The following is a 27,949-nucleotide window of genomic DNA, read 5'->3' as shown; positions in this document are numbered from 1 at the left end:
AATGCTCATTTAATAATCTGTAGTTTGAAAACTGTGCTTAATATTTTGATAAGCAGGCGATTCCTCTTCAGAGAGTCCGGTTTTACTCTTCATCTCCAGTAAGGGACTGTGCCCCTCTCTGAGTGGTCTCTTCATTCTGTAATTCTAGTAATTTAGAATGCTTCTTCCAAAAAATATACTGAAAAGTATCTTTTTTCCATTAAGAGGCAGAACAAATCTGTGAATAGTAAGCACAGTTCAGGTTTTCAATACATTTCAGCCTCTTATTTTCTATTGGTGCTCAGTATAAGATCAGCCACAGTCCATTCACTGTTTTTAAAAGTTGCCTAGATCTTATGAAGTTTTGTATACCACGTTAGGAAAACCAGGAAAAATCATATTGTAAAAGAATATTTTCGATAAAGCCTTCTAATGTAGGAGTATCACACATGGATGCCATTTCTGAGAGGTTATCCTGAGGAGGTAAAATTCTACTGCCTGCATCCTTGTACTATAAGGGATATTTTACTCTGGCTATAGTATTTGTCCTATGCTTTTTTTTTTCCCATGTTAAAGCAAACATGGAGATAAGCAAATGTCGGGCAGCAACAGGAAGAAAGACCTGAGCAAGCTCTGGAGAGCCAGCAACATTGGATCTTTAAGTGATATGTCATTGCTACTGTAACCAATACCTCAGTGTAGATAGACTGCTGAAAACAACAGAGGAGGCCAGGAGAGAGAGCACTGGGTGTGGGACATGTCTGCTTCCTTCTGTGGGCTCTGGGGGAGAAGCTGTCTCTTGCCGTTCTCTCTGTCTATGGTGCTTACAGGAAATCCTAAGATGGTAAATACATCTTCTCTCACACGATGTTATCACTAAAACAATTCTCAACCCATTTTAATTGCAGTGTGGCTCATATTTTGTGGGTATATTACAATTTCAGTGTGTTTCGTACCGTGTTTGCATTTTAATTGCAGTGTGGCTCATATTCTGTGGGTATATTACAATTTCAATGTGTTTCATACCGTGTTTGCATACTTTAATAGGGCTAAAGCTATTGACAGCTGAGCCATGTACCATTTTTCAGTTTTATGTAACTTTTTGTTCTGAGGTTGATAACAGCTTTTTTTTAAAAAAAAATATTGCTTAATTTTTCATTATACACTTAGCCGTTAATCACAAACTAGACATTTGGCCAGTCAGGTAAATCTTCTTGTGGGGTTTTTAAGCAAGATATTCTTTCTTTGTATATGTGACGTGTGTGTGTGTGTGTGTGTGTGTGTGTGTGTGTGTGTGTGTATATATACACGTGTGTGCAGATGTGCTTGCTTGTAGGCACACATGAAGCAGCCAGGGGTTGGTCTTAGGCATTTTCCTTCATTGTTTTCTATAATAATAATAATAATAATAATAATAATAATAATAATAATAATAATTTGAGATAGGGTCTCTTACTGACCAAAGAGGTTGCCATTTAGGCTAGACCAGATGGCTAGTGAGCCCCAGGGATCTACCTCTCTGCTCCGCCTATACTAAGGGTATAAGTGAACATTTGCTAGGCTTCTTTTCCTAGGGAGCTGGGGACCCTGGGGACCCTACTTTAGATCCTCATTGCATTTTACCCACAGAGCTATCTTGCCCCCATCTCTAAAGCAAGACATTTTTAAGGTGTATTCTTACTGGCTGGCCCTGAAGGAGCAGCTACAGCCACAGCCTGTGGCTTCCATTGGATCCCTTTAACACTAGCTGTGTTGGCTTGCACATGTCTTGTTTGTTTTCTTTGTTTTTGATAAATATCCTAAAGAGCAGTTTTGTTTTGTTTTGTTTTGTTTTGTTTGTTTGTTTGTTTGTTTTTTCGAGACAGGGTTTCTCTGTGTAGCCTGGCTGTCCTGGAACTCACTCTGTAGACCAGGCTGGCCTCAAACTCAGAGATCCGCCTGCCTCTGCCTCCCAAGTGCTGGGATTAAAGGTGTGCGCCACCACTGCCCAGCATGATCAGATTTTGAGATGTTTGGTGTGTATGTGTGTGTGTGTGTGTGTGTGTGTGTGTGTGTGTGTGTGTATGTGCATGTATGTGGATTATTTGATCAAGTAATTTGTTGAATTTGAAGCAATGTAAACTTGGTAGATTGTCTGCTACTACCTTCTGTACATAATCGATAATTTGGAAAGGGTATAAAATTGCTATAATAAAAATTTGATCTTATTAGGCTGTTAAGTTTTAGAAAGATACATATGCCTTCTGTCTTTCTTTTTCTTGAACCTTGCACTCACACATGCCAGGAAAACCACCTGCCACTGAGCTCCAGTAATAGTAATAAAGACTTTTAGGAAAAAGTTAAAGCAAACGTCATTTATGAAGGAGGGTGCTGGTTTTATATTCTTACAAACAAATGTATGCTTTCTTTTTCTTTCTTTTTTTTTTTATTCTTTTGACTTTTTAAGACAAGGTTTCTCTGTGTAGCCCTGGTTATCCTGGGACTCTCTCTGTAGACCAGGCTGACCTAGAACTCAGAAATCTATCTGCCTCTTCCTCCTGAGTGTTGGACTTAAAGGCATGCCCCACCACTGCCCAGTGAGGTGTGTCCGCTTTCTGAGCTGTCCTGTGTGAAGAATACTACGACTTCACAGATGTGTGCTTCAAAAGTATTTCAGCAATCTGCCCACATATTTGTGGATATTCTTCCTTGTTTCTAAACGAAAACTTCCATAAAAATCAGTGGCAATATGAAATGCACAGACCGTGGCAATGAGCTTTTAATTCTCTTTTATACCCAGTTCTGTTGCTGTATGTTGCACTTACACAGACTTTTTTGTCTGTGAGTATAGTATCATGCTGTCATTACTTTGAGTGTTTGTTGTCCTTTGTTTTCAGACTGACTTGGTTAGCTATACAATACGAAAATGAATCTTCTGTGTCCTTCCCAATTTCATCAGGAGAGTGTTGTATGCTCCGAGCCAGATCCGAGTGTTGTGTGGCTGCTTTTTGTAGCTGGCTACTGGAGTGTCACTGATCCCTGTAATGGTATTTATTGTCCATTTGACAATCGTCGAGATGTGAGTTCAGAAAGAAAGAGTTAATGTTTCTAACACCAACTGGAAAAAGTTATTCTAAACTCTAAAGTTATTCTAAGACATTGCTATTGTTATTTAGTGCAGGTGAGGGTTGTAAATAATAGGGAAAGACTTTGAAATCAGGAAGGAGTCTGCATTCCTTCAAAAACTCTTTAATTTTCCCTCTAGTATAAACAATGCAGAGCTGGGAATTGTGATGTGGTCTGTGTGTGCTTTGCAGGAAGAGGCAGTCACCTCCACCCAAACACCCGTATTCATATAATAGGCATTGACTCAGCCCAGAAGATCGGTTAATGTATATACATATAAATAACATTCTAAAGTGAAAGAAAATGATTATTTTCTTAATGATTCCCCAAGTAGAGTTTTCAATAAATTCATTAACCACTGCTCCGATCACATTGAGTTAGAGCTTTTCTCTGCTTCAACCATGGGCTGACAGCAAACTTTTTTAAAAAAAAAAAATTATTTATTTTACTTATTCACTTTGTATTCCAATCACTGCCCTGATTGTGGCTACTCTCTCTCACAAGAGCAAACTTCTTTTAGTTTCTATAACCATAAAAGTAGCTGAGGTCGGACAAGATTGTATAGGGGAAGGATTTACATCGGCGGCTCTCAATCTTGCTAATGCTGTGTGACTTTTCAATACAGTTCCTCATGCTGTAGTGGCCCCAAACCATAAAATAATATTTTGCAACTTCATAGCTATAATTTTGCTACTCTTATGAATCATAATATAAATATCTGATAGGCAGGATAGCTGATATGCAACCCTGTTGAGGGTTCTTGGTCTACAGGTTGAGAACTGTTGATTTAGGTAAACTGCTAGACATGCAGCATTACAGGATAGCTTTGAAAAAGATAAATAGATAAATTCTTTATTGGCCTGTTTTGTTGAGTTGGAAACTGATCGAAAGGAACAAATTAAATGTATAGGACCTAGACAATTTAAAAGGAATTGCCATTGCAGTATTTTACAAAGGTCAGGAATGACTTCCTGTGAAATGTTTGTAACAATAAAATCATTGTTTACACAGGTGTGTAAGGGCATTTATCTATCATCCGTCCATCCACCCACCCACCCATCCACCCATCCATCCATCCATCCATCCATCCATCCATCCATCCATCCATCTATCTATCTATCTATCTATCTATCTATCTATCTATCTATTTATCTATCTATGGCTTTTCAAAAACGGGTTTCTCTGTATAGGCCTGAACATTCTGGAACCCTGTAGACCAGGCTGGCTTGAAACTCAGAGAGATCTGCCAACTTCTGCCTTCTGAGTGTTGGGATTAAAGGTGTGAGCCACTACTGCCCAGCAAGGCATTTTTTAATATGACCATATGAAGTAGAAACTCATCAATCTTTGTCTTTGTAGCACTAGGCTATAGTACCAGGATAGCTAACTGGAATGGTGAGATTATTATAAATGCAAAGAGATCCTGCCAAATTCCTGTTTTCATAGCAGCAGCAGCATTGTTGCAAGCAGTATGGCCTGGTTTTATACATCAGTCCCTTCCTTCATATTTTCTTTTCTTTTCTTTTTTTTTTTTTTAACTTTCTTCCTAAAACTATTTACTGAGAATCATCTGTGCCACCTGTGGTTGGGGATTCAACATACACAGGCACATGTATACACACACACACACACACACACACTTTCCTTGATTTTCTGTAATCAGGAAAGCAAGGGGGATAGAACTTTATCTTGGAGGGGATTGAAATTCTGACAGGGTGACCAGGGAAGGCCTCACTAAGATCACATCTCCTCATCGCTCAGTCAGTCTTGTCAGTATTTGAGCCTCTCTTCCCTTCATAGTTGACCTTGTACTTCTGTCTAGACTATGGTGTTGTAGACTACCACACCTTCATGCCGACCAGCTGATGTCCATATTGGAGCTGATACCCAATGTGCTTGCCGAGTTGTTTTTCCAAGGCAGCCTTAAGAACATCCTTGAAGAAGGAGGGTGAGCACTGAGCTGTCTTAGCATAGCTCGCTGTATTCCTTATACATCTGAATAGTTTTTTATACCTCTCATCAAGAACGGAAAACCTAGCCAGGTCGTGGTGGTGCACACCTTTAATCCCAGCACTCAGGACTCAGAGGCAGGTGGATCTCTTTGACTTGCAAGTTCTAGGACAGCCAGGGCCACACAGAGAAACAGGATCTCAAAAAACCAATAATGAATGAATGAATGAATGAAAAATATAAAATAAAAAAAAAATCTTCAGAGTTTTGGTGTAACCAGAAGCCTGAGAGAGAGCAGCATTAACTCTGTAGTCCTCACATGAGGCCAACTTGGTGCTGGAGCCTAACGTCTATTATGTGTCCTTATACCTCTTGGATTATGTCTTCATTTGTATGCTTTGTAGAGTGGTGAATGGAGTGAGGTCTGCACTCAGTTCTGGGTTATTTTTCTGTTACAGGTTAGTGAAAGATGCGCCTTGGGATGAAGTCCCACTTGCGCACTCCCTGGTGGGTTTCGCCACTGCGTATGACTTCTTATACAATTACCTGAGCAAGACACAGCAGGAGACGTTCCTGGAGGTGATCGCCAACGCCTCAGGCTATATGTATGAAACTTCCTACAGGAGAGGATGGGGCTTCCAGTACTTGCACAACCACCAGCCCACCAACTGCATGGCCTTACTCACTGGAAGTCTCGTTCTGATGAACCAAGGTGTGTATGTGATCCTAACACAGCCAGAACAGTGCCCAAGCCAGTGTCAGTCAGAGCTGCCGTTGGGGAAGCACGGGCCTTTTCTTCTCACTGTTCTTAGGGACACGTTAATACTTCAAATTAAGCCTACAGATGAAGTTGCATCCAGGGCATCGTTTAGGTAACTACAGACATGTAACTTTTAAAATGCCAGCTAGTTCTATTAACCTGCAGGTTCCTAAATCTGGCTAATAACTATCCCAGACCAAAACCCTGCAGCACAGGATCAGTGATAGCAATCATTCATTCTCTGGGAGAATTCTGATAGTGGAAGACTGTCAACATAGAAAACATGAAAATTTTTTAAAGCTTAGTAGGTTTTAAATTTTAAGTCTATATTCCCAGCATGCAGGTACAAATACAACTTCCTCCCCTAAAACACACACATGCACAGCCCCCCCCCCCCACACACACACATACACACAAGCACACATCTGTCAGAACACCTAGTTTGAATCATTCAGGTCAGAGTTGGAAACAGTTTTTGTGGTCTGCATTGTTACTCTTTATTAATACGTCGCAAGATTGCCCGTGTTGGTCTCGTAACTCTAATTTACAACCTCCATGGAAATCTGTAACTGAGATGTTAAGAAAAGTAGCTCTAAGACCACAATAAATCATTAAAATATTAAATATATCAGTGGAACTCGGGAATAAAGAAGAACTGGAGCTTTATTTTGCCCGTAAGTATTTTATTTTGCTGGGAATGTGGGTTAGTGGTAGGGTCTTCCTAGTATTAGAATATTAAATATATCATTGGAATATTAAATATACCCTTGGAATATTAGGTATTAAATATTAGAATATTAAATATATCATTGGAAGCCTTATATTGCCAGCAAGCATTGTATATGGCTAGGAATGTAGGTTTGTGGTAGGGTCTTCCTCCTACCACATGTGTAAGCGTCTGTGTTCAATCCCCAAAAAGCAAGAAAGGAGAGAAAGGAGGAGAAAACAGTGAAAGAACTAACACTTTGCTGATTATGCAGCAAGACCTTTGCCATACCCAGCGTTCTCCCTGTCATGTCCGCCAGCCGTCACTTGTAATCAAGACTCAGAAGAAAAATTGGCAACTGACAGCTTGAATATTAGACTGACGGTTTTCCAGACTGCAGAGAATGTTGGTAGATATTGGAGCGATAGCTAGTGAAAGAACACGGAGGGTAAACCAGGCAGTGTGTAATCAGTGGAGTAATAACCAGGCTGTAGACGCCAGCCGCGTTGCTCTCTGGCTGGAGATGGAGGACGCAGGAAGAAAAGCGACTAAGGTTTTAAGCGCCGGTGAGATAGGTAAGGAGAACCGCTGGAAAGACCGGAGCTGGGACGTAGCAAGAGCCAGACGGACAGTTGCCACCTCTGTACAGCAAAGTGTGAGGGCAGGATGATTCTTAGGGCTTGAGGGACATGGTGTAGGCTGGGACCGTGGTCACTGCCGGCCTGACAAGCTAGCCCATTGCCTAGAAGTCCTGTGGTCGTATAATCAGCAAAGGTGGGACACACATGCTTGTAGAATAAGTAACAGTCTCCTTATTAGAAGGCAGTCAGCTCAACCTTTTCCTGTCACTGTGTGTGTCCAAAATGAGCCACCAAAACCAGCAGGGCTCCAAACCTTAGGTTCAGACTAGAGTTCTGTTCATTTTGAGTCGTAAGTCAACTTTTCTGTAGTTTGGGAACAATAAGGGATAAGCCAGCTTGTTGAAAGGATTAAATAAGGGACTGGAGAGATAGAGCGCTGACTGCTCTTCTGAAGGTCCTGAGTTCAAATCCCAGCAACCACATGGAGGCTCACAACCATCTGTAATGAGATCTAATGCTCTCTCCCGGGGTGTCTGAAGGCAGCTCTATAGCAAGTGGGACAAAGTGAGCAAGGCCTGTGCTAGACCTGGAGAGTTGGCTCAGCGGTTAAGAGCACTGACTGCTCTTCTGTAGGTCCTGAGTTCAAATCCCAGCAACCACACGGAGGCTCACAACCATATGTAATAAGATCAGATGCCCTCTTCTGGTGTGTCTGAAAACAACTACAGTGTACTCACATTTAATAAATCTTTAAAAAAAAAAAGGATTAAATAAGGTTTTGCTTAAGTGCTGTGTAGACTGTAATGTGAGGAGATACTGTTACCTAAATGTGAGAGTTCTAGAAAGCTCACATTTCTCCACCCAAAGATTTTGTGAACGTAATCTTCAGTGGAAAAATTAAACAGTGTGATCCTGTGACGGAATCCCTGCACACAGTCGCGCAGCTTGCCCTTGACAAACTCAGGTTTCCTAGCTGTTGTGTCACTGTTAGATTTCTACCTGATCATTCTGTGGAATCTGAAAGCACAGAAGAGTCAAGAGTTGTCCCTGTGATAGGACGGGCTGAGGAAAGTATACATTATATACATTATATACATTTATATACATATGCATTTATAGCACTTTGTGGGTTATTATAAATGTTGGAAATTTGGGAAAGTGATGAACTGCCTAAAAAAAGAATAAAAACAAAAACAAATAAACCCAAAACACCCATATTCAAGAACTTTTTAGGAAAGCATATACCAAATTTCCATGCAAGTTGTGATGCTGTGTGTGTGTGTGTGTGTGAGAGAGAGAGAGAGAGAGAGACTTGTTTATTAAAAATTGAAAAATTACTTGGCCCTCACTGAAGGTTTTATTTAACTGGTAAATGGCCTATTTGCTATTAATACTTAATATTTTATAGTAAATACTTAATATTTACTAATCTTAATATTCAATAGTAAATATTTAATATACATATCAAATAGTATTTAATAATATAATAGTAAATGTTTTAAAACTTCTTAACCTACACATCATGGGCAAAGTAGGAAAGGATGTTATTTATCATGTTGACAAATAACAGCATTAAAAAACGTGTGATTTGTAATCATCTACTCTGTTTGGGTTCCTTGTCGAGTTTTGTGTGGCCCTATTTTTAGTCATGTTCTGTTTCACTTCTCAGGGTACCTTCAGGAGGCCTACTTGTGGACCAAGCAAGTTCTGAGCATCATGGAGAAGTCCCTGGTCTTGCTGCGAGAGGTGACGGACGGCTCCCTCTACGAAGGAGTCGCCTACGGCAGCTATAGCACCCGGTCCCTGTTCCAGTACATGTTTCTTGTGCAGAGGCACTTCGACATCAACCACTTTGGCCACCCATGGCTTAAACAACACTTCGCCTTCATGTATAGGACCATCTTACCAGGTAGAGTGAGAAGGGAAAACAGTGCATCACTTCTGACTGCGAATATGAGCTAGAGTCGACCAAGAAATGAGCTGGGGGCAGGGGGAGCGTGGGGAGGTTTGTCTACTGAGATCAAAGTTTCTTTTTTCATCCAAGAAAATTTTAAGACGTTAAAATTTTGGGAAACACAAATGAAGGTTTGCAGTTTCAGTATTTTATTTTGAACATAATGGATCAGGTATTATTTCTATCCTGCCGTAGCTCTTCCATTATGTATTTAGACTTGATAACCATAAACTTGTTTTCATGAACCTAAACAAAATAGAAGCATTAATGATTGCACTTCACTTCTTTATCTGGGATCCGTGCTTGAGACTATTGTAGATATGGGTTTTAAGCTTTTTCATTCAAATTGTACAGATTTGAAATAAATAGTAGATTATATATACATTTTGTATTTGAAGCTTAGTGTTTTCTTTGAGTGTTTTATTAAGCCAATGTGTAGTTCAGTGGTAGAACGCTAGCTAAATATGTTTATACATAAGACCCTGGTTTTAATCAATCCCTGACAGCCCATAAAGAAAAAAGTAATAAAACCACAAAATACCACTATCTATGATTAAATATTATATTGAAATGTATGTGATAGAATACAGAGAACAAAACAAAGTGCTATGAAACTTTAGTGATAATCTATCTCATTGTAGATCTAAAAATGTGTATATTTATATGATTTGCTAACTTACTCATTTCTAAGACGTCTTTATAATTCTCCTTATTTCTAAAGCAGGACTAAGATCAGAAAATTTGGGAAGTAAATTTTCTTCAAGGTAGATTTTCTTCCCTTGGGAAATACAATTTTTTTTTAATAAATTCTGATGGTTAATGTCCTAGTTTCTTTTGTGTTGCTGTGATAAAATACACTGACTAAAGGCTACTTATAAAAGAAGAAGGTATTTTGGCTTATAATAATTCTAGAGGGATCAAATCTGTCATGGCAGAAAAAACATGGCAACAGGAGGGAGAAGCGGCCTGAACACATCATGTCTGCATATAGGAACCAGAGAGAGAGAGAGCAGGAAACGTGGCCAGGCTATATATACAGTCTCAAAGCCTGTCCCCCAGTATCATGCTTCTTCCAGCAAGTCTCCACCTCCTAAAACTTCCATACCTGTTCCAAACACCAATACCAGCTGGGGACTGGGTTCAAACATATGAACCTATGGTGGACATTTCATATTTAAGCAATAACAGTTTTGTCAGCTTGATATAATGTTAAGAGTCTCAAGGAAGGATTATCTAGATTAGGATGATGTATGGGCATGCCTGTGGTAAGTGCCCCGATTAAATCATCTGCTCACCTTGGGCAACACCATTCCCTAGGAAGGGGCTTCGGGACGACATGAATGGAGAAACGTAGCTGACTATTAGTCTGCGTGCATCAATCCAGTGCTCTCTGCTTCTGACTGACTGTGATGTGACATGCTGCTTTGAGTTCTTGCTGCCTTGACTTTTCCACAGTAATAGGTTGTAACCAGAAATTGTGATCCTAATAAGCCCTTTCCCCATTAAGTTCCTTTTGTTCAGCAGCAGGAAATAAAACTAACCTCTAGAATACAACAAAGAATCCAGTATTTAAATCTTTATGCTCTGTATGTGTGTATGCAGACTAGACAGGCTCTCCCCTTATTAGATTAGTCATCCGTAAATTAATGCCAAGGATTGGCTCAGGTACAGTACTTGTCATACTTGTATGAGGACCGGAGTTTGAATTGAATTCCTGGGACTCTGCAAAGCCAGACTCAGTAGTAGGATCTGTTATTTCAACACTTGTCTGGGGAAATGAAAATTGTGGGCTACCTAGCCTGGTATCCTCAGTGGTTAACAGCAAGAGATCTCATCTAAAACGAAAGGCAAATGACCTGACATCTAAAATTACCCTCTACACCCACACGAGCGTCATGCCATGGGCATACTTCCTTTCTGCACTCAGGTGTACATGCATGTTCACACACACGAAGATAAAAAGTGAAACTACATAGAAAATAAACATGTAAAGAGTCAGTGTAGGCCTGCTCCGAGAACTCACATGCTTATTTTTAGACTTAAAAAGAAGTGTAGTATGTAGTTCTTGATAATCAAAGACTGTCTAGAGGAAGGGACGTCAAGGAGGGCCCAGTGTTTGTAATTTGAGCTGAGATCTAACAGCAAGCCTTCTCCTGGTCATTTCCTTCGCTAGAAAAGACAGAATACATTTAAGGGGTCCTCAGCTATTGTGCTTATTGATGCAACAGACTTGAGGAATATCTCTACTAAGCCAGGCATTGTAATGGGCAGTTTAAGATTTAAAGAGGAAGGTGTCCCTTATTTAAAGGAACTTATAGTATATGAGTTTTGACATACCGTATTTTATAATATAATTCTACTAGAATGTTGCTTATTCAGCTATTAGAAATCGAATTACTAGCTATAAATACATTCATGGTAGCATTTTAGAAAAGATTCCATTTTTATTTTATTCTTTCAGTTTATTCTCAACTATCTCCACATACCCTCTCACTCCCCCCTTGCCCCTGATATTACAGTAATGATTACCCTTGTTTGGCACAGGGTTTTCTTCCTTTCCCATCTATGATATTTGAATTTGCTTTTGGTTTTCTTCCCTAACTCCAGTAATGATACCTGACTCTTATTCTTGCATTTTTTCCTTTAATTCAAGCAGTATGTATTAACAGAAACTTTCCTGGGAATTCAGTTTTTGCCTTTACCCTTATAAGCAAATTAAATTTTACTCTATTCCAAGCCAAACTGGAGTACCCTACATTCTTTCTTCTTTTATTGGATATTTTCTTTATTTACATTTAAAATGTTATCCCCTTTCCCAGTTTCCCCTCTGGAAACCTCCAATCCTATCCTCCCTCCGCCTGCTTCTATGAGGGTGCTCCCCCCCACCCACTCCCACCTCCCCACCCTGGCTTTCCCCTACACTGGGGCACCAAGCCTTCATGGGACAAAGAGCCTCTCCTCCCATTGATGCCCAACATGGCCAACCTCCGCTACATAGGCTGCTGGAGCCATGGGTCCTTCCATGGGTACTCTTGGTTAGTAGCTTAGTCCCTGGGAACTCGGGGTGGGAGGGTGGAGGGTCTGCTAGGTTGATATTGTTGTTCTTCCTATAGGGCTGCAAACCCATTCAGCTCCTTCAGTCCTTTCTCTAACTCAATTGTGGACCCCATGCTCAGTCCAATGGTTGGCTGCAAGCGTCTGTCTTCATTTTTGATGGCTCTGACAAAGCCTCTCAGGAGACTGCTAAATCAGGCTACTGACAGCAAACACTTCTTGGCATCCACAATAGTGTCTGGGTTTGGTGACTTTCTTTTCTGGTGTGTTGGGGTATCCATGGCTCACTGTGCTGGGAGAAGTGGGTTCTGATGATGCCAAGTAGCCTGGGTTTCTGTTGCTTATGTTCTTGTGCTTGCCTCTTACCATATAGTTATCTCTAGTGCTACCTGCCCTTGCTGTCTCTGACTGGAGCCTGTCCCTCCTGTGATCCTGGTTGTGTCAGAACTCCTTAGAGTCCAGCTGTCTCTGGGATCCTGGGATTCTGGGATACTGAGATCCTGGGTGTGTCAGAGCTCCTTGGAGTCAAGCTTTCTCTGGGTGTGGCAGGGGTGGGTGGGGAGCCCGAGCCCTGGGTTTGCTCCAGGCACAGGTGCAAACTGGAAGGAACCTGTACTTCTGCCTGGGCAGTGGTTGGTGTTTCCCTGGTTCCTGTAGGGGTCCCAGTTACCCTGGGTGTTTGGAAAGATGTTGTGGCCTTAACTGTGATCTTGAGTGTGTCAGTGCTCCAGTGCTCCTGGGTGTGTCAGATCTCCTGGGAGTCCGAGCTTCCTCTGTGATCCAGTGATCTTGGGTGTTTCAGAATACCTGGGAGTCAGGCTCCCTCTGGGTGTTGTAGGAGTGGGTGCAGAGCCAACACCCCAGGTCTGCTCTGGGTACAGGTTCAGACTGGAAGGAACCCATCCTACTGGCTTGGTGGGGGTTCATGTGTCCCTGGATCCTGGAGGGTCCCAGTTACTCCTGGTGTTGGGGCAGATGTTGTGGCCTCTTCACCTGTGATCCTGGGCGTGTTAAAGAACCTGGGAGTCGAGCTTCCTTTGGGTATTATAGGGACTGAGCACCCTACATTCTTATCTTGGCCTAGTTGAGATGCAGAAAATCCTGGTGCTCATTACAGCTTCAGGACCACACCTGCAGAAATGGTGTCTCTCCTAGATGTTACCTGCATCATTCATAGCGTGGACATTGAGAGTGAGGAAGGAGGCTAGTGTGTGCTCGTGCTAACAGGTATGCCATAACCATTACCAACAACAGATACCAGCTTTCAGGGCAATTATGTTAAATTGGTATGGCACGACCATGAGCATCATAGATTTGTTTACTTTTATTTAAGATAAAGTATTGATTGTAATTTTAAGACAGGCGTGATGATCATTGTTTGGACCTTTTGAGGAATATACAGTTTTAAATTCAATCTTTTCAAACTTTTTTCCCCCACAGGGTTTCAAAGAACTGTAGCCATTGCAGACTCGAATTACAACTGGTTTTATGGTCCAGAAAGTCAATTAGTGTTCCTGGATAAATTTGTCATGCGTAATGGGAGTGGAAACTGGCTGGCTGACCAAATCAGAAAGAACCGTGTGGTGGAGGGCCCAGGCACACCATCCAAAGGGCAGCGCTGGTGTACTCTACACACAGAATTTCTCTGGTATGACATTGTTAAGCTAGCTTTCCAATGAAATAGTATCCAGGTTCATACTATGCACTGTGCTTTTCTACACAACAAACAAATAAAAACCTCTCTCTATAGCACCTAAGTAGATACATCTTTAATTCAACTCTTAACAATGTCTAAACCTCTCTTAGAAACAGTTCTTTCGTGTTGATGATCTAATTAGCATTTGCAATTGCATTTCTTATACTAGATCTGTTCTAAGCTTGGACTATTTCATAGATGAACCTGCTTTGGTTTGATTTTATATCATTCATTTCTGATATTGTAGAAAGAAAAGACTCACAGTTTTTGGCCGGATTAATCCGATGATCACCCCCCACACCCCCAAAAAAGTAGTAAAATATTTTGCTTTGTCTTGGTAAATGGAGCATTATAATCCTCTGAAGGCATAGCTGTTCCCAAGTTTCACAGCCATTCAATGTGTTCACAGTATCTGACAGGTTCACTTTGATAATAAAAAGACCATGTAATTCTTTTTGTTGTAATCCTTTAAGCCTAGAAGAAGCTTTGGTCTCATTTTTTTAAGTATTGCCAAGTATGTTGGCATGAAGTAAATTAAAGTCAAAGTGACAGTTTATTGTTGAATTTTGAAAAGATTGAATTTGTGTTGTATTCAACCCCCAAATTAGCATTTTCAGAATTTTCTTGATTTTATTTCTGCACACCTCCTCCCTGGAGTTTAAACAAGGAGAAAAATATAGAGTAACTGCCTATCATTTAACCAACATTGTAAAACTCCCTTCATAGAAGAATTTAAGGCATTATATGAAAGTATTCTTTTGCTCCTTTCAGAGAGTATGCAGTAATTACACAAACGCATATTTATTTATGCAAAAATAAGCAGCCAAGAGAGTTCCAGAGAGCTAGCTGTAGGAATTAGATTAATTCTACACCTGACGTTTAAAATGTGCTTTTGTGAGAATATTGAAACCTATCAAAAGCTGAGAAGGTGGTCATTTAGTTTTATGTGTATTCGTTAATTAAGCAACTACTATACTAGTCTTCAGTACAAAGAAAATTTCTAATGTTCTGACACTGAGACTCTAGAAGTGGAGAAAACCAAACACCAGTGAGACCAATTCAACTATGGGTAATTGACTCACTAGGCAGAAGTATGTCTGAGCTAGTAATCGGTCTACCTCCTCTTCCTCATCATGAGACCTTTTCAAGGCAGTTGTCCTAGTCTATCAAAAATAGTCATCTGTATTTTGACCATTGTAGCGTTTTATGTTAAATATCGTATTAATGAACATTGAGCATAAATAAAAATAAGCCATTTCTGACCACAAGTTAAAACAAAGCAAACCTTTTGGTTCTGGGCTTAGCAATGGCCACAGTTTTAAATGTGCCAATGTTTGTTTCTTGAAATTTGGCCCATTTATATTTTTTGGCATGCTGTTCACAATACATTGTGTCTCCTCTGAAGTTCTATTGTGTTTTAATAGTTCTAGAGGGAAAATGTCTGATATAGGAACAGATTCCAGACTGATCATCAGCTCCTGTAGACCAGCTCTTTGGTACAGGTCCATCTGGATATTCAGAACCAGAGCCTCACATGGGGTTCTCTAGAGTAGGAACCTGTTGATTAGGATTGTGATGAAATGTTTAAATCTAAGAGCCCCAGCAATTTGGATGGCAACTCTGAAGTTGTCTAGTAAAGAATAACCAAGTAGGGGTTAGTGGCAGAAATTGTTTCCATCTCCAGCCCAGTAACATGGGTTACACAGTGTGTTTCCCTGAAGTCCCCAGTGGTCAGCCTGGTGCATGCTGATCTGAGAGTGTTTTGTGATATGTCCCTGATATTTTGCTCTGCCCTGGGTAACATCTGTAGATTGTGTTTTGCAACCATATTATCATGTGGCATCATGGTTCTAGTGACTTCTTTTTATTTACATCAAGAAACCATTTAATTTTTAAAAATGTATTCCCTTCAGGTATGATGCCAGCTTGAAACCAGTTCCACCTCCAGATTTTGGTACCCCATCACTGCATTATTTTGAAGACTGGGGTGTTGTGACTTACGGAAGTGCACTACCTGCAGAAATCAACCGGTCATTCCTTTCCTTCAAGTCAGGAAAACTTGGGGGCCGTGCAATATATGACATTGTCCATAGAAACAAATATAAAGACTGGATCAAAGGGTGGAGGAATTTTAATGCAGGACATGAACATCCTGACCAAAATTCTTTCACTTTCGCTCCCAATGGTGTGCCTTTCATTACCGAGGCCCTCTACGGGCCGAAGTACACCTTCTTTAACAATGTCCTAATGTTTTCTCCAGCTGTGTCAAAGAGTTGCTTTTCCCCCTGGGAAGGTCAGGTCACAGAAGATTGCTCATCGAAATGGTCAAAATATAAGCATGACCTGGCGGCCAACTGTCAGGGGAGAGTAATTGCAGCAGAGGCAAAGGATGGGGTTGTTTTTATCCGAGGAGAAGGCGTAGGTGCATATAACCCCATGCTCAGCCTGAAGAACATTCAACGGAATCTCATCCTCCTCCACCCACAGCTTCTCCTCCTTGTAGACCAGATACACCTGGGAGAGGAGAGTCCCCTGGAGACAGCAGCAAGTTTCTTCCACAATGTGGATGTCCCTTTCGAGGAGACGGTAGTAGATGGGGTCCACGGAGCGTTCATCCGGCAGCGAGATGGTCTCTATAAAATGTACTGGATGGATGATACTGGTTATAGTGAAAAAGCAACCTTTGCCTCAGTGACGTATCCTCGGGGCTATCCCTACAATGGGACAAATTATGTGAATGTCACCACGCATCTTCGAAGTCCCATCACCAGGGCCGCTTACCTCTTCATAGGGCCATCTGTGGATGTGCAGAGCTTCAGTATTCATGGAGACCCTCAGCGGCTGGATGTGTTCGTAGCTACCAGCGAACATGCCTACGCAACTTACCTGTGGACGGGTGAGAACACGGGACAGTCTGCTTTTGCACAGGTCATTGCAGATCATCAGAAAATCCTGTTTGACCAGAGTTCAGCCATCAAAAGCATCACTGTCCCCGAAGTGAAAGATTATGCTGCTATCGTGGAACAGAATCTGCAGCATTTTAAGCCCGTGTTCCAGCGGCTCGAGAAGCAGATCCTATCTCGAGTCCAGAACACGGCTAGCTTTAGGAAGACGGCGGAGCGCCTGCTGAGGTTTTCCGATAAGAGGCAGACAGAGGAGGCCATTGACAGGATCTTTGCTATATCCCAGCAACAGCGGCAGCAGCGAGGCAAGTCAAAAAAAAGCCGAAGGGCAGGCAGGCGTTACAAGTTCGTGGACACCGTCCCTGATATTTTTGCACAGATTGAAGTCAATGAGAAGAAGATTCGACAGAAAGCTCAGATTCTAGCACAGAGAGAACAGCCCATAGATGAAGATGAGGAAATGAAAGACCTTTTGGATTTTGCTGATGTCACATACGAGAAACATAAAAATGAGGGTTCCCTGAAAGGTGGCTTTGGACAGGTGCGGATGGTGACAAGTCACAACAAAGGACCTTCACTGTCGGCCTCGTACACCAGACTCTTCTTGATTCTGAACATTGCCATCTTCTTTGTCATGTTGGCGATGCAACTGACTTACTTCCAGAGGGCTCAGAGCCTCCATGGCCAGAGGTGTCTTTATGCAGTCCTCCTAATAGATAGCTGTGTCTTATTGTGGCTGTATTCCTCCTGTTCTCAATCTCAGTGCTAATGCCAAGGCCATGAGCATCTCATGATGACTAGAGTTCATGAAATATATATATATATTTCCCTAATTTGTTATAATTTCTCCCCCAGATTTAGGCCAATTTAAGGGAAGATGTTTGCACACACAAAAAGCAGGGGTGTGGAAAACTCAGAACTAGACACACAAAGTTTGGGTTTTTTGTTTTTGTTTTTTTTTTTTTTTTGGGTTTTTTTTTTTGATGCCATCTTTCTGTTAATATAAAGAAAAAATGAATTGGACTTTATTATCATTAATTTAATTCTGTTAGAAGCTTTCCAGATTCTGTATTCTGGAACATATGGAGATATAAAATTCCAAGCAATACAGGCTGTTAAAATATAAATAATGGGAACTGTTATTATGAGACCTGGAAACTTCAAATAACATGATAAAATGATAGCAGAAGATCATAAAGGAACTGAAATTTTGTTTTAAATGGAAAGCACGTATGAATGAACATTGCTTTGATGGTGTTGGCCAAGGCAGGAATGTGATTTGTGGTTTTTTGATAAATAATACGATAGCAGGTAATTTCATATTCTCTTTATGTAAAATGTTTATAGACCCAGTGGCTAAAGTTTTCAAAATAAACTATTTTATACCTTGAAATGCAATACCAAAGAACATAGGACTAAATTTTGATGTGATTCTGATGTTTTTAACTAGAAAGTTTCTTCAAGTTTATTTTGCTAAATAAACCAATCATAATTATGATCTCTTCCTGCTCTGCTGTGCTTCTTCTCTGTTCCATTAAATTCAGAGTGCATTCACATTTTCCAGAATCTTCCAAGAAAGGTCTCCATTTGACTATGCATTCATTAAACTTGCTTGATTTTTGAAAAACATAATTTCACTCTTTATATTTTTCTTGTCTAAGCGTATTTCAAAGAGTTAACACAGAAACCAAAATCTGGTTCCCTAAGTAAAACAACATTTCTGTAAATTGGTGCAATCCCATCCTCAGGGGCTAACAGCATCAGAGAATGCTGAAAACACAGCCCACAATTTCTGCTTGAACAGAAGAAAATGTTACACTTGGACAAAAAGCATACATTATCTTACATATAGTGTATCTGAGGCTAATAAATTTCTCCCTTGAAAATGGGAAATGTATTGAGCATACATTTTTGGAATAAGGACACTCACTGATTTATGGAGCTGAGCATAAAAGCAGTCTTGCCTCTGCCTAGGACTTTATTTTCAGAGACACAGTGGTAGGCATCAAAGAGTCGAACCCAGAAAAAGTCCTGTGGGTACCATTTCACGGTTCTAATTTGAATGTTTTGCACAAAGGAAAACTTAAGTTTGCCGGGCGGTGGTGGTGCACGCCTGTAATCCCAGCACTCTGGGAGGCAGAGGCAGGCGGATTTCTGAGTTCGAGGCCAGCCTGGTCTACAGAGTGAGTTCCAGGACAGCCAGGGCTATACAGAGAAACCCTGTCTCGAAAAAAACCAAATCCAAAAAAACCAAAAACAAATAAAAACCCTTAAGTTTGACTTTGGGCAGAGCTACTGTTCTTAGCCTAGAAGCTGACTTCTGAGCAAGTAGTTTGTCCCTCACAGGGGCTGTCTCTAGGGAGGATGTCATTACACTGTTTAAAGAACAATGTTTTTCCAAAGAATAATGCTTCCGTTTGTCCTGCATGGTTGCTCTTACTGGGATTTAAACTTGCTTTATGTGACAGATTCTCCGTTTACTTAACCTCATTCAGCAGTCCTCTCTTCTCTTCTCTCTCATTCAAAAAGATGAATTGTCTGAAAGGGATTTGTTTAAAAGGAGTTGGGGGAGGATTACTCTTTGAGGTTACAGAGAAAACCTGATGTCAGCTCCAAAACATGAGCATGGTTTATAGCAAAGATGGAAAGTCCTAGTGAGAGAGCCAAATCTAGCTTTCCTTTTAAATGAGCAACAAATTAGGTACAGGCTAGATAATGCCTTAGTCATCATTGCATGATCCTCTTTAGCCAGAACATAACTCCTTTTTTGAAGTAATTTTTAAAAGTATGTTAATGCATCTTTAAAATTAATGAATCAGTTACATAAGTTTCCCACTTCTAATGAATAGTGGAATTCTTTTTTTTTTTTTTTTTTTTTTAAAGAGAAGGTTTATGGGACATATGGGGAGGGGGATCTGGGAAAGGGGAAATCATTTGGAATATAAACAAAGAATATAGAAAATAAAAATATTTTAAAAAAAGGAAATTTCTTGGTTGATTCTAAGCGACTAAAATACATCAGATCTTTTCATAATGAGACATGTTTTATATCAGGGATAGGGTATACTTGGGTCAGACTAAGGAACTCTTTGTACCTTTAATTAAGCCAAGCAATGCTAGGTCTCCCTTGAAACTGAGCAGTCAATATGGACTCTGTCTCAGGGTAGCTCACAGTGAAAGGAATGTTTCAAGTTTGCGGCTAATCTATGAGCTGTTGTTCAGTACTGAGCAGGACTTTGAGTCCCAGCCTCTAAGGAAATCTGAGCATTGTTAGCACAGGCAGAGTTAGAGGCTGTGTGGTGAAAGCAACACAGTCTGGGTTTTTGGCTGATTAGCTTTTTGAAGCCTCCATAGTGATGCTACAAAAACATTCTTTGGATATAATTCTTGAAATTGTTGAAGTCACTAACTAGCTCTAGTGTTGAACACCTTTAATCCCAATGCTTGGGAGGTGGAGACAGGTGGATCTTTGTGAGTTCGAGGCCAACTATATAATGAGTTCCAGCACAGCCAGGGATATGTAAAGAGAGACTGTCTCATAGGAAAAACAAACTGTTAGAAAGGTGGGCTGGGAGGTTCCTCAGAAAACTGGGCATGGCGTTTCCTGAGGACCCTGCTATTCCACTCCTGGACATATACCCAGAGGATTCCCCAGCATGTAATAAGGACATATGCTCCACTATGTTCACAGCAGCCGTATTTGTAGTAGCCAGAAGCTGGTAAGAACCCAGGTGTCCCTCCACCGAGGAATGGATACAAAAAATGTGGTATATTTACACAATGGAGTACTATTCAGCCATTAGAAACAATGAATTCATGAAATTCGTAGACAAATGGATGGAGCTGGAGAACATCATACTAAGTGAGGTAACCCAGTCTCAAAAGATCAATCATGGTATGCACTCACTGATAAGTGGATATTATCCTAGAAACTTTGAATACCCAGGACATAATCCACAAATTAAATGATATCCAAAAAGAACAGAGGAGTGGCCCCTGGTTCTGGAAAGACTCAATGCAACAGTACAGGGGAATACCAGTACAGGGAAGTGGGAAGGGGTAGATGGAGGAACAGGGAGAGGGAAGAGGGCTTATGGAACTTGCAGGGAGTGGGGACCCTGAAAAGGGGAAATCATTTGAAATGTAAACAAAGGATACATCGAATAAAAAAAATTAAAAACAAAACAAAACAAAAGGCAGGCTGTAGAGACAGCCTGGTAGGTAAAGTGCTTGTGAACATAAACAGCATGAGTTTGAATCCCTAGTGCTCTTAAAAACTAGGCACAGCCCTCACACATATGTAGCAGATATACAGCTTGGTCTTTCTGTAGGTCCCTCAACTAGAGCAGGGGCGGTCCTGACTCATCTGCCCGCCTGTGGATCCGTTCCCCTAACTGAGCCACCTTTTCTGGCCTCAGTGGGAGAGGATGTACCTAGTCCTGTAGGGACTTGATATGCCATGGTGTGTTGGTACCCGAACTGGGGGGTGGGGGAGTAGCTCCCCCTTATCAGAGGAGAAGGGGCTAGGGGAGGGGCTCCGTGAAGGGGGGAATGGGAGGAGAGGAGGTGCTGCAATTGGTATGTAAAGTGAATAAATAATGGAGCAAACAATTAAAAATGCCCAGAAGAGGTAGGGATGGGTGAATTCCTGGAGTTTGTCAGCCAGACCTAGTCTAGAGCAAAGGGTGAGCTCTAGGTCCAATGAAGAGACACTGTATCAAAACTGAAGTGGAAGGCAATAGAATTCATTCTAGAACAGCTTTAATTATTAAAATGTATTACCTAGACTTATTAATTATTTTTAAATTTTTTATATCTTTTTTTTTAATTCCAGATTTTATCCCCCTTTCAGTCTACCCTCTGTTTCCCATCCCATACCTTCTCCCCAACCCCTTGTTTCCAGCAGAATGCCCACACCCCACCACCATCCACCCACTAGACTTCTCCACTCCCTGGGGTCTCCATTCTCTTGAGGGTTAGCTGAATTTTCTCTGACTGAACCCAAACTTGGCAGTCCTCTGCTGGATGTGTGTTGGAGGCCTCATATCAGTTCGTGTATGCTGCCTAGTTGGTGGTCCAGTGTCAGAGATCTCGAGGGTCCAGGTTAATTGAGAATGCTGGTCCTCCTGCAGTGTTGCCCTCCTCCTCAGCTTCTTCCAGCTTTTCCCTAATACAACCACAGGAGTCAGCAGCTTCTCTCCATTGGTTGGGTGTAAATATCTGCATCTGACTCTTTCAGCTGCTTGTTGGTCTTTCAGAGGGCAGTCATGATAGGCTCTTTTTTGTGAGCACTCCATAGCCTCAGTAATAGTGTCAGGCCATGGGACCTCCTTTTCCTCAGGCTCCTCTCCATTTCTGTCCCTGCAGTTCTTTCAGACAGGAACAATTATGGGTCAGAGTTTTGACTGTGAGGTGGCAACCCCATCTCTCACTTGGTGCCCTATCTTTCTGCTGGAGGTGGGCTGTTCAAATTCCCTCTCCCTGCTGTAGGGCATTTCATCTAAGGTCCCTCCCTTTGAGCCCTGAGAGTCTCTCACCTCCCAGGTCTCTGGTACATCCTGGAGGGTCCCCACCCCCCCAACCTCCTACCTCCCAAGGTTTCCTGTTTCTATTCTTTCTGCTGTCCCTCAGGGCTTCAGTCCTTTTCTCCCTCCCAGGACCTGATCATGTTACCCTCTTCCCTTCCCTTTCCCCTTTCCCACCCAGGTCCCTCCCTCCCCCCTTATGATTCCTTTTTTCCTCCCTCCCAAGTGGGACTTATTAATTCTTTCATAAAGATTTAACTCATAGCTTTTAAGTGTCACAGTTCAAAACTTCCAGAGGGAATCTTTTTAACAGAGTTATTTTGCACACCAGACAATAGGACTTTTTAAAGACAGTTTTATATTATGAATCTCTGGCTTTCTAAGAAAACTTTTTTTTTTCAGTAGTAAGGCTTGAACCTAGGGCCTCATGCATGGGAGACACATCTTGTACCTCTGAGCTAGATCACTAGAGCTTTTATATACAAGATCTCACTAAGTGGCTGGCTTTGAGCTCATCCTGTAACCCTGGGAGACCTTGAACATGTACAGGGCTTAGAGGTGAGAAATTCCTACTAGTTTGTAAGCCACATGAAAAGCAAGCTGAGATTTCTCAAAGTTTTAATAAAGTTTAAATGAATGAACATTGTATTTGTAACTTTAAAATTAAATTCGACAGCAAGATGACTTCGTGGGTAAAGGTGCTTAATGTACAAGACTACAGAGTGAGTTCTGTACTTGGAACCTGCACAACGATGGAAGGAGAGCACTGACTCCAAAATGTTCTCTACCACAAGTGTGCCACAGCATACATGTGCACACACACACACACTCACACACACACACATACACACACACACACTCACACACACACATACACACACATGCACACACACATGCATGCACACATGCACACGCACCGCACAATGCACCCCATACACATATTCATAATCATTTTTAAATTAAATCCACATATTTAGAATTATAGAACAAGATTAGGATGGCTGTAGACTTAAGGTGTGACTGATGCAGAATGGATAAAGGGAGAAAGATGGGAAGAAGATGCATACCCTCATACAATGATGCATGACTTGGATAATGAGATGCAGTACTGAATTACTCTCCAAGGATGGAAAATGTGCATATAATGAGGTTTAAATCAGGAGTCTCTTGGTAGTAGCCACAGTTGTTTTATTGCAGACGACAGCTGTCTTGCTCAAAGGATAGCATTCTACAACACCAGATAATAGGGGCGATGTAGTAATCTTTAAAGCATTCCTAAATTTGAACTTTACTCTGTAGCAAGGGTGCCTCCCCCTTTCGATGTCTCGGTATAACTGAGAGATATGATATAGACACATTACTAAGAGAGCATAGGACAATTTTTATGGTATGAAAATTATATATGGAGGATGATTTTACATTTTTGAAAACTTGAAGTGGCTTTGATATGGTCTGACATCTTAGTCTGAATTCTGTTGAATTTAATATGGCTCTATAGTCTGAGCAAATCATAAACAGTATTTGCCCATTTGACTCACAGTCTGCCTGCTGAGAAATCTGAGATTCTGATGCCACTTGTTGCAACGCATGGGCAAAGCCAGCATATTTCAGAGAAAAGAGATAGAGCAAACCGAAGAAAATGGCCACACTGCATGATATAACTAACCTATACGTGGAAGTTATTCTCAAAGCAATCATGATGGCATGTAGTAACAATTTTGGAGTTTTGATTTCTTTTAAAAACACAGATACTATAAGAATATGTTTCCGTTTTAATCGTAGGTGTGGGGATGGGGGCTGCTTCACAGCAGCCGACTATATGATTTGTCGCATCCTCTAGCATGGGCGTGATTTTGCCAGCTTTACATAGTTTTACATAATTTTGTGACTTTGGGGATTCTGGGGACTTTTCAGAGGGTATATAAATACCAAGGCCCGGAGAGGGAGTGTGGGTTGTTGGCTGGTATTGCTTACAGTTTGTTAGGCAGTCATGTGCAAAGAAGAAACAAAAAGAAGAAGAAATTAGATATCCTGATGGTGAATATCAAACTTGCCCCAAGGAACTCAGGAGAAAGTAGCCTAACAATAATATCATCTTCTTTACGGACCACGACGTGATTCAGGGATCGCTTTCCCTTTCTCTCTGTCCTTTTTCATCTCCTGTCTAGTGTTAAGGGATTGAAAGAATGGAAGAAGGGTGATGGTGGAAGAAAGAAGAACTCACAAAGAAACCAACGACTATCTATAATGGCAGTGAATATTTCCACAAGTATTTTGAAGGGGATATTCAAACCACACCACTCCATATCGCCTACTCACACCGTGGGAGGGGTGGGATATTGCTCTAACTGGACTCCATTGTAAGCAATGGGGAGACAGTAGAAATTTTCTCCTTAAATGAAAAGACATGCATTAGAGATGTAGATGGACCCACGGGGAGGATTAGAGGCTATTTCCATAGTGTAGGTAGGAGACTCTTAGCTCCTTTGACAGCTCACAGGCACAGCATGTGACTGAAGGCATGTGTGCTTTGTGGGAGTGGTGACCAGACAAAGGATGAATCAAGATCAGTCATGATGTATGGAGTCCTGTCTGTCATATAAAAATACGACTTCCTGTGAGTTTATGCCTCACTCACGTGACCATCCCTTAACCCTAGGAAACTGACCAGATTGTTCTGTTATTTCTCTTTCCAGGCCTCCTTTTCCAGGGATTAAACTTAGATCAGCATGGCTGGAGTGTTAGGTGGGTAATGGAGGGTGAAGGGAAAAGACACTGGCAATGGAGCGATAGGCCAGGCTAATTTTAAAAAGAAACAATACAGGGGCTGAGAGATGACTCAGGGGTTAAGAGCAATCACTTGGTGCTCTTGGAGAGAATTCAGATTCAGTTCGTAGAAGTCAGAAGAAGGTTCACAACAGTCTCAACACCAGTTCTGGGAGATCCAGTTTCCTCATCTGGCCTCTGTGGGCACCCAGTACACATACAGTACACATACATACAAACACACAAACATACATACATACACACACACACATACACACACACACACACACACACACACACACTCCTAAAGTAAAAATAAATCTTTTTTTTTTGACATTCTTCTATATTTTATTTTTCTGTAGGAAACTTACCATGAAGCATAACAGGCTTCAAAGAATTTTTACTACCAGACCCTTGTAGTACATTTTAGGAATACTAAGAGCAAAGATATTAACTCTTAATATTTTACTGTATTCCTGGTATCTTTAGTAAAAGTTAATTTTTCTTTTTTTTCTTTTTTAATTTATTTTCTATATTCTTTGTTTACATTCTAAAAGCTTTCCCCTTCCCCCGTCCCCTCCCCCCCATATGTTCCATAAGTCCTCTTCTCTCCATCCATTCTCCTATCTTAAAGAGTGTAAATAGCAAGACTGCCTCTCCCCAGCATGCCTTCACAGATGGGCGGGGCATGGGAGGGGTTATCTCTGTGATTGACATCCCAGTGATTTCAGTGGTAAAGCCCAAAAGGAAAGCACTAATGATTTGGAATGGGTCCTTGAGGTTTTAAATCAAGGTATCTTGACTTGATGCAAGAGCTTCTAAAAACATTGCAGCCAAGCCTGGTGCGTTCTAAATTAAACGGTGAGTGGTAGTTTAGCTTATAGGGATCGTTTTCTGAACAAAAGTTTGAAAAGGCTTGGGCACCTTCATTTTCTTCCAAAGAAATAGGGATAATAGGACATAAGAAATACGTTTTTGTGAAGAGGGAACATTTTGCATTGTCTCTGCCACCTTTCAGTCTCTGTCGCTCACAACTCTTGGTTCAGAACTAGGAGCTTCCAGAAGTTCTTTCCTTTTGCCTTCCTATTTAAGCACCACACCACACTCTCTGAGGAATATATCTTATGACAGAAGAATAAACCCATGCCATTTATTGGAATTCCGAGAACTTTTTTTTTCCAAGACAGGGTTTTTCTGTGGAGCCCTGGCTGTTCTGGAAAGTAGACCAGGCTGGCCTCGAACTCAGAGATGCACTAGCCTCTGCCTCCCAGGTGCTGGGATTAACGGTGTGTGCCCCTCTGCCCAGCTGAGAATTCTTGCAAAAATTTTTAAAATCAAAGTTGCAGCTTTCACTGAATGGTCAAATTTAAAACTTATTGCTATTGCTGAATACTGCCCTTGTGTGGCTCACTTAGGAAACTCATGGAAATCTTTCATAATTTTGTGTGTGTGTGTGTGTGTGTGTGTGTGTCTGTCTGTCTGTCTGTCTTTTTGTGTGCTCATACAATGACCCACATATATGAGTGGGAGGACAACTAGAACGTATTGAATTTCTGCAGTTAAGCAGTCATGAACTCCCCAGGCATCTGACCCAAGTTATTGAGATCTCATCAGTGTTCAAAGAAACCATAATAGTAGCCATTCATCTGGCTTCTGTAAGAGAGAGCAGTCCCTCAGAGAAGGCATGGTGGCTCTTACACAGTACCTGGCCAGCAGACCCTTTTTATTCAAACAATGCCCGATGACATGATAAAGGATCGCCTAGTGCATAGACTGTCAAAGAGCATAGGCCTGGAAAATTTTAGCATCAATCTAGCTATAAACTAAGTGTGCCTCTCACACCCAAATTCATATGTTGGGGCTGAATCCTCATCGTCACGGGTGCTAAGGAATGGTGCTTTGGGAAGATGATAAAGTCCTGAGAGTGGATCAGCCTTCTTGTGTAGAAGGTAGCAGTCTTATATAAGAGACCCCAGATGGGTCCCTTGTCTCTTCTACTATGAGAGACCACTGCACTGGTTCCAAAGCTGCCCGTTCCTTTATCTTGAGCTTTGCAGTTTCCAGCAGGAATACATAGTTCTTGTTTAAGATTCTTATTTTTGTTAGGGATGGTTGTTCACTAAAAGCTGAGTGTCTTATAATAAACATCAGTCAGCCACAGAGTGGCCCCAAGAAGTGTCCAACTAAATCCTGGAGCACTTTCTTTCTTTCTTTCTTTCTTTCTTTCTTTCTTTCTTTCTTTCTTTCTTTCTTTCTTTCTTTCTTTCTTTCTTTCTTTCTTTCTTTCCTTCCTTCCTTCCTTCTTTCTTTCTTTCTTTCTTTCCTTCTTTCTTTCTTTCTTTCTTTCTTTCTTTCTTTCTTTCTTTCTTTCTTTTTTGTTTTTTGTTTTTTGTTTTTTTTTTTTGTTTTTTCATTTTTTGTTTTTTTTTCGAGACAGGGTTTCTCTGTGTAGCCCTGGCTGTCCTGGAACTCACTCTGTAGACCAGGCTGTCCTTGAACTCAGAAATCCTCCTGCCTCTGCCTCCCAGAGTGCTGGGATTACAGGCGTGTGCCACCACCGCCGGCTCCTGGAGCGGTTTCTACACGACCATCTCTGAGCCACAGGGCAAGCCCTGAAACTCCATCTACATGACATTGTGTAAGTGAAAGACGGGTGTGAGCAAGGGCCCAAGCAGATGCTACAGTGCCGGCGTCACAGGTGTGGGCTGCTGCTGAGTGGACAAGAATGCCCAGGTGCCAAAGCACAACCTAAAATAACACACGATCCGTGTGGCGTGTTGGAAACGGTGGATAATCCACCCACTTCTGCCAAATGTCAGCAGCTGCCAGGGCAACTACATCTGGGGTTCCAGACTTGCGCAATCCCCAAAGCAGAGCCAGCCAGTGCCCCGGACTACTGGAGAATACAGGACAATGCTCTGTGGGTGTGGAGAAGTAGGCAGTCCTGCGGCAGGCAGGGTTGGTCGTTCA

The 27,949-nt window shown here is 41.4% G+C and overlaps 1 protein-coding gene across 5 annotated transcripts in view; it reads left to right on the top strand.

Moving 5' to 3' along the window:
- Dse (dermatan sulfate epimerase) overlaps nt 1-18,186 on the top strand; it is a 56,725-nt gene extending 38,539 nt beyond the window's left edge. For all 5 annotated transcript variants that reach the window (XM_052164554.1, XM_052164555.1, XM_052164557.1 and 2 more), the window contains 4 exons: nt 5,493-5,746; nt 8,751-8,990; nt 13,530-13,737; nt 15,699-18,186. In XM_052164554.1, the coding sequence (XP_052020514.1) occupies nt 5,493-5,746; nt 8,751-8,990; nt 13,530-13,737; nt 15,699-17,457 (2,461 nt within the window). In that variant the 3' untranslated portion in view covers nt 17,458-18,186. The remainder of the gene's footprint in view (nt 1-5,492; nt 5,747-8,750; nt 8,991-13,529; nt 13,738-15,698) is intronic.
- The last annotated feature ends 9,763 nt before the right edge of the window (nt 18,187-27,949 follow it).

Source organism: Apodemus sylvaticus, chromosome 19 (assembly GCF_947179515.1).
Source record: "Apodemus sylvaticus chromosome 19, mApoSyl1.1, whole genome shotgun sequence".
Taxonomy (NCBI): Eukaryota; Metazoa; Chordata; class Mammalia; order Rodentia; family Muridae; genus Apodemus; species Apodemus sylvaticus.
This window is presented reverse-complemented; position numbering and strand designations above follow the sequence as displayed.